Source organism: Typopeltis vanoorti, chromosome 25, assembly GCF_054136105.1.
Source record: "Typopeltis vanoorti isolate ZY-2024b chromosome 25, IOZ_Tvanoo_1.0, whole genome shotgun sequence".
Lineage (NCBI taxonomy): Eukaryota > Metazoa > Arthropoda > Arachnida > Uropygi > Thelyphonidae > Typopeltis > Typopeltis vanoorti.
In genome coordinates, this window is record NC_143573.1 from 12314951 (window position 1) to 12327811 (window position 12861).

Below are 12861 nucleotides of genomic sequence, written 5' to 3' on the forward strand. Positions count from 1 at the left end.
TCATTGCAAGTAGATTTGAACATGCATCGCATCGCCGCCAAGTTTGTTTCTCATCTCTTGACTTCTGAACATTTGTCAAGATATTTGTCAAAAGGCCATTGTTGACCTAACTTTCATCACAGGGGACAAGACTTGGGTTTACGGCTATGATCTGGAGACAAAACAGCAGTCATCACATTTCCCAAGACCAAAGAAGACAAGGAAAGTTAGGAGTGGCAATGAGCATGTCAGTCAACTTTTTTAACATGAAGGGTGCATTGAGAATGTTGACAATCCCACAAATGAAAGATGGTTGTTGCCTGGAACTGTGGCAAAGCTTCTTCAACTGGCCTCCACCGTGACAATGCTCCCTCCCACAGTGGCTTAACAATGCAAGAGCTTTTGGTGATCATCCCACTTCCTCCTTACTCACCAGATTTAGCTTCTTGTGAGTTCTTTTTGTTTCCAAAAATGAAATAGAAGCTTTAAGGGGTGGTGATTAGACACTGTTAAGGGGATCCAAGACCAATCGCAAGTTGTGCTTGATGTACTTCAACAAAAAGACTTCCAAGATGTTTGGAGTATGGCAAAAGCAGTGAGATTGCTGCATGAACTCGGAAGGGGACTACTTTGAAGGGGGTTTGAGCCTAAATTTAAATTGGGTAAGTTGTAAAGATTTTATTAGCCTAGTCTGGTATTTAATGGGTATACAATCTGACCTCCAGTTTGCATTCAGCTCTTACATTTGGTCTTCTAATCTCAGTCCACAAGAATTGATCTTGGTCCTTCTGGGCCATTTTCTTTTCATTTAAATATATTGTGTGTTGTTTGAGGAAATGTTCTCAACATCTCCTCTCTTTAAGACATTCATTATGTTTGCTAGTCTTATCAGATTGTTTTATTTGAAAATGATAATACTAGAACTAAAAGAAACAGATAATTTTCTTTAATTTTACTGGTGGGGTTTTCATCTACGTATCTAAGGCATGAAGTACAACTAAATAAATGAAATAGAATAACATACAATTAATTAGTATGTTTTTCAATCTGCTACAGTACTTTTCAATGAGTGGCCTACTGTCATTGAAAAGTACCTAGCTGAAAGGTTAGTGTATCTTTTCTCCAGCTGATAGGTTGCAGTTTTGAATCCTGCTGTGAGCATAGATGTTTGGGATTGTCGTTACCTAGTCTAGCCATCAATACTGTTGCAGCTTGAACAGCATGTAAACCTTTAATCTATCAGTAAATCATTTTACAGCTTTCAGCACATACAAACCACATGTATGACATGCATATAGCACCACTCAATGTTTCAAAATGTCCCCCTTTTGCCTTTGTGCACACTCTAAGTTTGTGAGGCCACATATCAATGGCAGAACACAACATCCAACAGAAAACGCTGCCACTGCTTGCTCAAAATCCATCTTCAGGCTGGCGATGCTGAGATGTCATTTCTTGCAGGCTACTCTCTCACAAGCTCCAACAGAATTCGAAGTCCAGTGGATTCAGATCTAACTACTGTTGTGTGGTCCTCACCTTGTGTGCAAGGGCTGAGTCCTGTTGGAAGATCCACTGTCTACTGTGAAACAAGTGTTGTTCATGGGCTATACCACAGGTTCCAGCACAGTGTCTTGATACGCTTTGGCTTTGATCCATTTCTCGCAGAAATGCAACTAAAATACCTGCTGATACATTGCCCCACCTGCCCACTACCACCAGCAAACCATCACCGATGTGGGGTGATGACCCCTTTGAATCACATGCTGTTGGCCATCCAGGGCATATACCAATCATTTTGTCAGTTAAACAACTCTTTATTGGTGAAAATCTTCTCATTTGTGAAGAGGTTATTTCTGTATCTGTTGTTTGCATACTGACTGAGAAGTGGCTTTGATTTTATCACCCTCTGCTACATAAGTTGTGGTGTTAGGAAGTGTCCAGTAGAACGACAACAGGCTCTCACCCCCCGTCATCAGTTAGTACACGTGACATAGTTGTCTGTGAAATGTTCATCTCTTGTGGCATCACTTGCTTCGTTCTCACTGGATTATGGCGAAGGTTTGCCTTCACAGCCCTCACAAGTTGTACTTGCCAATTTCTACTTAGAGCATCTTGAAGAATTCCTATTCTCTTCAATTCAACTTCAATCTTCCTTTTGAATACAATATGTGGATGATGGGTTTGTCATCTGGCTACACTCAGAAGCATCTCTGTTTACCATTTTATCCAAAGTCAGTAGTCTTCACCCATGCATCAACTTGACATATAGAAAAAGAAAAGAATGAAAAATTAGCCTGCCTGGACATTCTCCTTTCCTGTACTCTTTCTGGAAGGGATACTACATCTGTTCACTGTAAATATACTTTCACAGGTTGCTACATACAACAAGATTCAATGCATCATTCATTTAAAAAAAATAGGCATCTTCAAATCTTTGCTCAATAGAGCATATGTTATCTACTCAATTCCCAAGCTCTCCAACAAGAATTGAGCACTATCTAGTGCATCATATTACATAATGTCTTCACCTCAAGGAAGTTTAAATGCATTCTGGACACTTACAAACCTATACCCAAGAATTCTGAACCTGTATGGCGAGTCACTGTCCCATACATTGTAGACATCTTGGAGACAATTGCAAAGATCCTGAAAATATACAATTTAGTTCCTTTATTCTTCCCTTTCAAGAAAATATCCTCTTGGTTACCATCCATACAAGAACACCAATCTTATATCAGTAACAATAAACCTGAAAAATCTAGCAATGATAGATTTTTCAGGAGTGGACACTAACCACAATATTCTTTGGTCCAGTACTTGCCTTTTACATTGGTGTAGGTTTAAGTTTGAGCAATTATTTAGAGAGTCCTGAAGCACTTCTACACTGCTCCTCCCCTTTTTAAAATATAATACTGTCATTCAATTAATTATCTATAATTTGTTAATTTTTATTTCAAATTACTTAATTTAATTTTAATTGTAAATTTAATCTTATTTTATTTTGTAACCACTTGTAAGGTAGTATTCCAGCATACGGCTCAGCTCTGTAACTAAGTTATCATTCTTTGTTCTAACTTCACCTTTTAATTATGTTGATGCACTAATGATGGTCAGTTCATTTCTGGTTGAAATATTTGCAATATTAAAAACTATTATTTATTCTTGTGAATATGTGTTTCTAATAAATTTTATCATATCACAAGTGCCATTAAAAACTCATTATTGGAACATGGGGATCATTGAAAGGCAGCTGCAACAAGCATTTAATTGTATCTTTTCATGGACTCTTAATAATGGGTTCATAGTTTCAGATGGAAAAAAGTGTTTGTAGGCACTTCACCAAAAACACACAATTCACCCACATCCAGAGTGACCAGGATAAACTGTTATATCCCAGTAGTGACAGAAAAGAGTCATGATTATCATTTGCACTCTCTCCTATACAGAATAGGGTATGGATCAATTTTACTTACTTTGCTTTTATCACTTGTTTGATAAAGCTTGATTATGGGGTACTAAATCTATGGTTTTGCAAGGGAGAGTATCCTGTGAGGCTGGATCCTGTCCATCATCATGTTAGATGAATAGCTAATTGTCCATATCTGTCATTGCCAATTCAAAGTCTTCATGAAACCAGATGAACCTGCTCTGTCACTTCAAAGAGAAATAGTTCTCTTAATTTGTCCTAAAAATAGTCTCTTCCTAAGCATCCTATGTGAATTAGTATTTTTTCCCTATGTTGGGAAATTCAGTATTACTCACATCAGACTGCCATTTGCCTGTTTGGATGAAATTTGTTGACATGAATGTTGACAACATTGCTTGCATTGAACATGGTAGTATTCCTTCATGGAAGATTTGCATTCAGTCATGCATTGCATTGCATGCAGCCTTTTGCTGTGCCAGCTAGGGAGGTCTTAGACCTCTATCTACAGCTGTTTAGTACATGGACAGAGCAGAGGACTGATTTCTTACTCTGATGGTTTGAGATCTGAGAAATCTGTTGATTTTCCTCACTGCATTGCATCCAGTCAGATTCCACTTGAATGCAGTATCCCATAATTATGGGATACGATTGATGCGAAGTCAACAGCCTCTTTATACAAGTAGCCTCATGTGCAGCTCAGCAGTAATTATACTGCTGAGCTGCACATCATTCAACTCTGTAACTAGAGTAGTCCCCTCTTATCCATGGGGCAGGGATACATTCCAAGAAGTTACCTGAAATTGCAGACAGTACCGAATTCTATGTATATACTATGTTTTCTCCTAATATATACATACCTATGATAAAGTTTAATTTATGAATTAGGCAGAATAAGTGATTAACAACAATAACTACAATAATAAAATAGAACAATATAACAATATATTCCAATAAAAGTTATATGAATGTGACTGGAATCTTAGCAACCTCAGCATAAGTTTTTTTATTATTATTATTATTTTATGAAGTTGAGAACTTTCACCTTTTCACTTAAAAGGAAGAACTTTACAGATTCTCTTTGACACATAACCGAATTGCCAGCATCACTACTCTTACGCTTCAGGACCATTATTAAGTAAAATAAGGGTTACTTGAACACAAACACTGCAATACTGCAACAATCGATCTGATAACCCAAGAACTACTCAGAACAGCATGCAATTTAAAACTTATGAAATGTTGATATCTGGAATTTTCCATTTAATATATTCAACTACTAAGTGACTAACGGGCATGCAGCATATCCGATACATCTTGAATATGCTGGACAAAGGAGTGATTCACATCTCGGGTGGGACAGTGCAAGATTTCATCACATTACTCAGAACTACATGCAATTTAAAACTTATAAATTGTTTATTTCTGGAATTTTTTATTTAATATTTTTGCACTGGGGTTGACCACAGAAAGCAAACCTGCAGATGAGGGGTGTCTATTGTAATTGATACCAAACATGATGATTTATACAGATTTGTTGAGTTCTTTACAGGCCATTTTCTCTCCTGTATACAATCCTGTATATATCCAGTGCTTTATGATGTTCTACAATTATTGTATAAAATGAAGACCCTTAATTTTGATATCTAGTTTTGCTCGATTCCTATCCACATTGGAATTAAGAGTTATGAGACTGTAGACACAGTTTGTATATCAGCTCATAATTTAAACTTGCCAAGACATTATATTCTTATTTAAACTTTTATCCAAGTGTAAGCAAACAAAGTTTGCACATGAAGTAACTTCACAACTAGGGCTACTTGTATATAGAGGCTCATGACTTCACATCAATTAGTTGCCTTAGTATCCCATAATTATGGGATACGATTGATGCGAAGTCAACAGCCTCTTTATACAAGTAGCCTCATTGTTGAAGATACTTATGGGATACTAAGGCAAATGATGCAGTCATCAACAAGCTGTATTTTCATGCATTCATTTGGTTAAAAGCTTAAACAAGAATATAATTTCTTGGCAAGTTTAATTTAATTTCTAACCATGTTAAAAACTTTCTATGATAGGTCAGCTCATACTTTTTTCCATGTACCGTTTGTTAGTACACTATACAGATACCGACCACATACAGTTAACGAGTCGTTAATTAATAGTATTCATCATTGCAAAGAGCATTAGCAATCTGTTCAGTGTAGAAACAGAAAAGTTGTTGTTGCTAGGCTCTGCATAAATCATGATATCTCAGACATTCTTATATCCCTTGGGAGATGATGACCCATCTATGTGTGCATCAGCAGCAGCGTAAGTGGATACAACATAGGTGGATGCAACATAGATGGATCATCGGCAACATTTGTCTTAACATTAACCATTTTCTGGTATATTGTGAGCACTTCGCTTCAGAAAGGAATGCAATTTTTACTTACCAATGAACCATATAAACTCAGATCTTAGACTCAGACAAACTGCATGAACTTTTAAAAAATAATGAACTTTTACAAATACATTTGATTAGCGATATAATCAATATGTAAATATAGCATTGAACAATTTGTTTTCTTGTACATAACATGTTATTTACTCTACTTGCATAAACACATTACATCAATTGCCTCTTTAGCTTAAAAAAAAAATATTAAAAAAAAAAAAAAGTAAAAATAAACTCTTTTCCATTTGAGACACTGCTTTTCATCCATCCAGCTACTAACTATATGAATTGCCCAACCATGCTATTTAAGAGAGAAGAGCAATATGGCTCATAGATGATGCTCCCCTTTCACTCTCTCTCACAGATATGCTGTTTCAGTGCTGTCTTTTCTATGGATACCTCCATGAACACTGCTTCACTGAAGTGACAACTATTGTTTCTCCACTTTCTGTTGGGCCTGTGAATACAAGAGCAGCAGCTGTCCAATGCCCCTTTTCAGTACAACTTCAACAAGTGTTATTCTGATATCTTTCTGGCAGAAGATCAGAGGAAGTATGAATTGAACCATTCTTAATTATAGTGAAAAGTAAATTCTTCATACCTATCTCTTTCAGAGTTGAAGATTGATAGCAGAAGCTCAGCCTCATGATGTTTTGATGCTGCTGCTGGCTGTGAGAGATGGAAAGCTGCAGATGGCTGTGAGAAAAGGAAGTGTGACTTTTGTGAAGGGAGCCGAGAAAGCATGACAGCCATTTAAACAGGAAGCATGTTTCTGCATTTCATGCTTTGAAAATCATATTTGGATTTTTGATGGTATTTCTGCAGATTTTGCAATCTGTGGTGTAGACTTAGTGTAAATCTGGGTTTTTGACTTGGGTCACTTGAGATATGCCTAATTTTTATCTTGGACTTCTTTGTCACACTTGTTGGTAAACCAAAGTTGCACAGTGGTCAAGGTTTTTGGATAGAGTGGAGGATGAAGACTCATTCAGCAAGGATTATTATTTCGGTTCTAGCAAGTGTTTGAATAATTGGGAGAGTGGAGTCGATAATTTGACCATGTAATGAAGAAGTCAAAATCACAGAAGCCATCCCATTTGGCACCAACATAGTACCAATGGATATGAGTGGGATTGGTTAGATTGAAGTTCCATCTTTTGAAAATAAAATCATAGCTAAGATGGGGAGCTGATATCAATAGTATATTTTCAAGGTTATCTGGCTAAAAAAAAAATCAGGCATTTTGTGTTAGATCATTACCAACAGTAAATACTTTGTAATTTTTTTCCACCTTTTTCAGTGGATTAGAGAAGGGAAGTCAGATTGAGTTGGAAAAACATCAGATTTCCCAAGGAATATTATCTGTTTAGATAATTAGACTGCAAGAAATTAAGTTTCAGAGATAAATAATCAAATAGATTATAATGATTTTCCAAGTTTCTGAAAGTAATAATGACAGCAAATGAAGTATGGCAAGGAAATTTTGATCTAGAGTAGATTATAAAGATGGTTTTTAGTAACTGGCATTCTCTGATATCAAATGCCAGATCTGATGAATGTATGTGCTGTCATTATTTATGGAAGTTATATAAAGTGTAATTTGGATAGTTGGGATGGCAGTTGGTGCTTGTGGTGTAATGTTTGTTGTAGAGGAAGAATTAGAAGCTTAGTGACATAAAATTCTATTTCATTAAGTTGATATGATCTGCTATACAGATAATGTTTATCTACCTACTATGAATGCATAGTAGTTGTCTTAAAAACATGTTAGTAATTTCATTCTCAGACAAGCTCCATTGGAAAAATGTTAATTGCATAACTATCCATTATGTCTGAGGCATCTCAGAGAAGATTATCCACATTCTAAATAGTTTAATTTAAAAAAAGTTCATGTTATAAATTTTTAAAATGATCATAAGCAAGCCACATTAAGGGCTGTTTCAAAAGTCATGCGCAAGAAGGCTTATAAATGTATTTAACTTAATACATTTATTTGTAGGCTTTCAGGATAGTCTCTATTTTCCTGTATGATTATTGCTGATGTTTGGATAAATCTTGTTTCAATCAGCAAACCTTTCTTGGTTGATGTGTATGATAAGTTGCATCACTTCAGCAGCAACCTCATCATTTGTAGTGAAGCATTTCCCATGGTGTAGTTCTTTCAGCTTAAGTAATAGATTGAGATCTGGGGTAGCTGATATCAGAACTGTACAGGAGGACTGTATGGAAGTACTTGCCATTTATACTTTTCCAGGAGATCAGATACTTCATGTGAAACATGACTAGTCATTATGCAATATCTGACCTGACTCAGATTCTTCCTCCATTTCTATTTGTATTTCAGGAACAAGAACATCATAAACAGAAAACAAACACAACAATTTTACTTAGTTTGACTTTATAGCCAACATGACAGTGGAACCTCTTGCATTATCCATTGGTCCGTTATTTGTCAGATCTCTGATTTGATAAGCTCTTACATTTTAATATTCTGAAACATGCCAGCCATGCATGCATATGTGCAGTTTACAGTAATGACCCCCCCATAGTTGCCAATGTTGGATATGTTGCAAACAAACAAACATACCAGAAATTGGCTACTTTTACATATCTTTGGTCATCAAGAAAGAAAACATGGATATATATTTTTTATACTATAATATAATTGAAACATTTGGGTTGCATAACTAAATTTCATTTTCTACTTGTTAAACACCATTATCTTTTTATTACTGTTAGCAGTGTATTCTGTTTGGCAACATTGTCAAGATGAAAGCACTGGATATACTTACTTCTGGAACACTAAAACCAATGAAGTTACTTGGGAATGTCCAGCTGAGTATGCAGCATATCTTCAGGCAGCTCAAGGAGGTAATGAAATAGTTTCTGGATTACATGAGGTTAATCAGAATTTGGCTGCTGCTTCAGAAACTACTTCCCTTTCCTTGAAAAAAGCAAAATCCAAAAAGAAATCAGTTAAAATTGAAGAAGGGTAAGTAATCAAAATCTTCCTTGTTTATTTAAGTATGATCATTTCTTTCCAGAATGGTGAATAAAGCATTATAACTATGTGAATTGTTATGAAATTAATGAGATTTATCATTCCATTTCTTGATCACTGATTAATAGAAATTCAAATTATAATGTATTCTTTTAAATTATTTTTTTTTTTAAAATCAGTTCATTTACATGAAAGGCCTGCAAAATCTCTATTACATTTTGTGCTATAAATTTTGAACTTTACAATGTAAAGATTTGTGTTATTTGTAGTCAGAAGTTTTTGTTTCATTTTTTTTTATTATTATTATTTTTTTATTTTTTTTTTCAACTACTTAGGCACGATTTTTAGTGAAGATGGTAAATTAAATATAGAAATAGATAACAGAATCAGCAAAGCTGGTATGGTGGGAAGTCAACTGAATAAATTCATATGGAATAAGAGAGAAATTAGTCGGAACACTAAATTCGTAATACACTTGACCAAAGACTAGAGACCACAGATATGAGAGTCCTGAGGAAGATTAAAGGTGTGAACAGATGGCATCAATGGCAATATCATATTAAAAACGAGGATATTAGGAAAGAACTTGACATTGTCAGCATCCAAGAATGCGTTAGCAGAGCTAATCTCAGGTGGTATGGTCACTTAAACAGAATGGGCAAAGAAAGATTAGCAAAACAAGTGTTCTCTGCCAGGTTGGCAGGAAAACGACCCAGAGGAAGACCAAGATATAGGTGGATTGATACGGTACAAAGTGCCTTAGACGATAGAAATATAAGATCTGATAATGTTGGAGTCTTGACAAGTAACAGACTGATTTGGAGGAAAATTGTGGATAGGAAGTTAGTAATGATGTAATTTTTTCATGTGGTACTATCATATCCTGTACACCCCTTGAGGGTACATGGCAGGAATTTGATGATGATGAGTTTTTGTTTCTTGTATACACATATGCTGTAATCTTCAAAAATATTACAGGTGAAGTCCGTCCAAGTGCAGAAATGGAGATGATGGATGGATATTATTGCATGGCAGTGGGTGACTGTTCTTAATGCAACCTTTGGGTTAGTCCCTTGATTGATTAGTTAGTTTCCTACTTATGGGTCCTTAGATTAGTTACCTCAAATATATGTCCAGTGTAGTCTGTAATTTGAGTCCTGTTAGGTGACCCCATAGAGATCTATATTGTTTATCATTTAGATTGTATCTTAACATCCCACATTTAGACCATCTATGCCAGGCTGGATTTTTGTTTGCAGTATGAAAATCAGAATTGGCAGGGATAAATCTGTCACCTCTATTTTGAGTCCGGCTAACTCACATTTAGATGATAAGTCCTAAAACTGTTTCTTGTATCAGCAGTGAGAATTAATCAAAGTATTTCCTGGAAAGTACAACTAGTTCCAGGGGGAGGATAGGAAGCATGTCCAATCCAGGTTTTTTCTCTGTGTTTGTGTGTGTGTGTGGAAATGAGCTTTCAGTGGATGTTGTAAGTGCATCTTTAGTAATTGTTTTATTATTATTATTGCACAAGCACCTCCATGGAGTCTAAAGAAGACTTATTGCAAGAGACCCAAACTGTGCCTACACAATATATGTAACACCTTTCCTTGAATTCGGATAAAGCACTTGCATCAGACTCTGGCAATCCATTCATCACTCTCCAAGTTAAAAATATAGTTCTCGCATCCTTGCTAACTGTATTATTACTCTGTTTCCAGGAATGACCTATTGTTCTTTATCCTCTAGCCAAGTGCTGAAATCTCTGCATATGTCTTATGAAACCTTTTAGTAAATTGAGGGAACACTACTGTAAATGGAATCATTGTTATGTCACCTTTATCATCTTTATCAGTTGATAAAGGTAGCATGAAAACTTAGATATTCTAGATGTTTGGAGCAATTACTTTGAAAGATGGTTAAATGAAACAAGAAGTGAACAGAACGGTGGTAGAAAATATTCAAGGAAAAACATAGTTGGGATACATATTGATGCTTGAGGTGGAAAGAACAATTCAAAACTGAAATGTAGAAGACAACTGAAGCAGATGGTATGTGGAGGTGTAAAAGTTTTACAGTGCCTGCACTCATTATTCAGAAGGCCTGGGCAGAAGGTCAAATTCCAGATGATTGGAATTAAGCTGTTATAGTAATTTCATAATTTCTAAAAAGGGAAATAAAACTGAATGTGACAATTATAAAGGAATTTCCATATTGAGTGGTTCAGGTATGATTTATGCAATCATACACTTTGAGAAGCAGCTAAGAAAATTTGTGGAAAGGAAACTTGGAAGGGGAAAAAGATGGATTCAAGCCAAATAGGAATTGTCAGGATTTGGTTTTTCACTTTATAACATAGTTGAGAATAATGAGAATATAACAAGAAACTGTCTTTAAATTTTATAGATTGGAAAAAGCATTGGACAGCTTCTGCCAAGAGAAATCTCGTTAAAACACTACAATTACAGTAGGTTCCCCTTCACTTCTCTGTTGCAACCTAATTGGTTCTTGAAAAATTTCATTAGATAAGCCATCATAAATTGAACTCAAATTCTGAACATTGAGCCTATGAGAAATTAGAGTTACATTCGTGGAAATAGTCTGAACTCTATAATATAGGATAAACTTTGTATTTTCTGTAAGATGGTTCTTATTGTGGAATGGGACAACTGAAACTGGGAGTAAGTTCTATCTGTTAGTTTCATTCTGAATTCAAATTAAAAAAATTCATGCTTTTCTTTCTAATGTTACTGATTTCTGCTTCTGGAAGGATTCTGCTTTCTCGAATTTTCCTCTTTCCAGACATTTTTGAGAACATAAATATGTTCTGTTGTGTACTGTTCTGTAAGAAGTACTTTTCTAATCGTTATAGAGAGCACACATAGATTACAAAAAGGTTAATGAAACAAAAACAAAAAATCTGAAAGTACTGTGAAACAATCTTACATTAGAAAAATAAAATAAAATAATAGTTGAAATGGATGAGATATCAAAGATAAAAAAGGCATAGTTGGAAAGAGCTAGATAATATTTTTCAGAATTGTTTGTTTATTTTTTTATAAATATTATTATTATTATTATTTGACACCTCCAGGGAGTCCAAAGACTCATCGAGGGAGAGTGTGCCAACAGCATCGAACGATTGGTGTGTGTGGAGGACTGGGATAGAAGTTTTTTTTCCTGAAGAGTTGCAGATTGTAGTTTGGAAATACTTCATGAGGAAGGCCATTCCAGTGGACTAAGGTGGATAGAATAAAAGAAATATAGAAGTAGGTTTGGTTTCTGTGTTTGCAATTGCACAGCAAATTGATGCTGGACAGCTGCTGCTCTTGTATTAACAGGAGCAACAGAAAGTGGACGAATGATGGTTGTCAATTCACTAGCGCAGTGACCATGGACAGTACTGAAACATTTGACTGTGAGATAGAGGTTGAAGTGAACCTGTAAGAGAGGAATCATCTGTGAGCCTAATTGCTGGCCTCTGGACTGTGTAAAGGATTTTAAGGGAAGTTTCAGGTGTCCCCCCCCCCCCCATATATGTGAACAGTATTCTAAACATGGGCAGATTTCATCAACTCAGAAAACTCATAAAGAAAAAAAATATCCATCTACAAATAACATCAAAAATCCAACCAAACAACCCACAAACATTAATTCTTACCAAAAAAAAAAATGTAACATCCACTTCACCAACGTCCATGGTCTAAACAGCAATATAAATGACGTTCACCACCACTTAGTCATCTAAACCAGAAGTACTATTCCTATCAGAACCCCAGCCGGCAACTTCAACAGTTTCCAAGTTTGTCAGGTATTCTGGTAGGAAAATCTGTCCACCTGAACTGCCCAAACTACACATTACACAACTCTTTCTATCACAAGGGCATTCATCAGAACTGATATACCATGCCAGAGAGACTGTGTATATCCTTGCATCCCCACTATTTGATCTGCTTTGGCTCAAAATTTCTCTACCAAATCAACCTGCCCTTTTCATATGCTCTCTGTTGCTCT

The 12861-nt window shown here is 35.6% G+C and overlaps 1 protein-coding gene across 1 annotated transcript in view; it reads left to right on the forward strand.

Moving 5' to 3' along the window:
• Positions 1 to 12861, forward strand: part of LOC150092545 (uncharacterized) — a 335783-nt gene that overhangs the window by 97912 nt on the left and 225010 nt on the right. The window contains exon 6 of the mRNA XM_090414232.1: positions 8586 to 8838. Coding sequence (XP_090270358.1) covers positions 8586 to 8838 — 253 coding nt within the window. The remainder of the gene's footprint in view (positions 1 to 8585; positions 8839 to 12861) is intronic.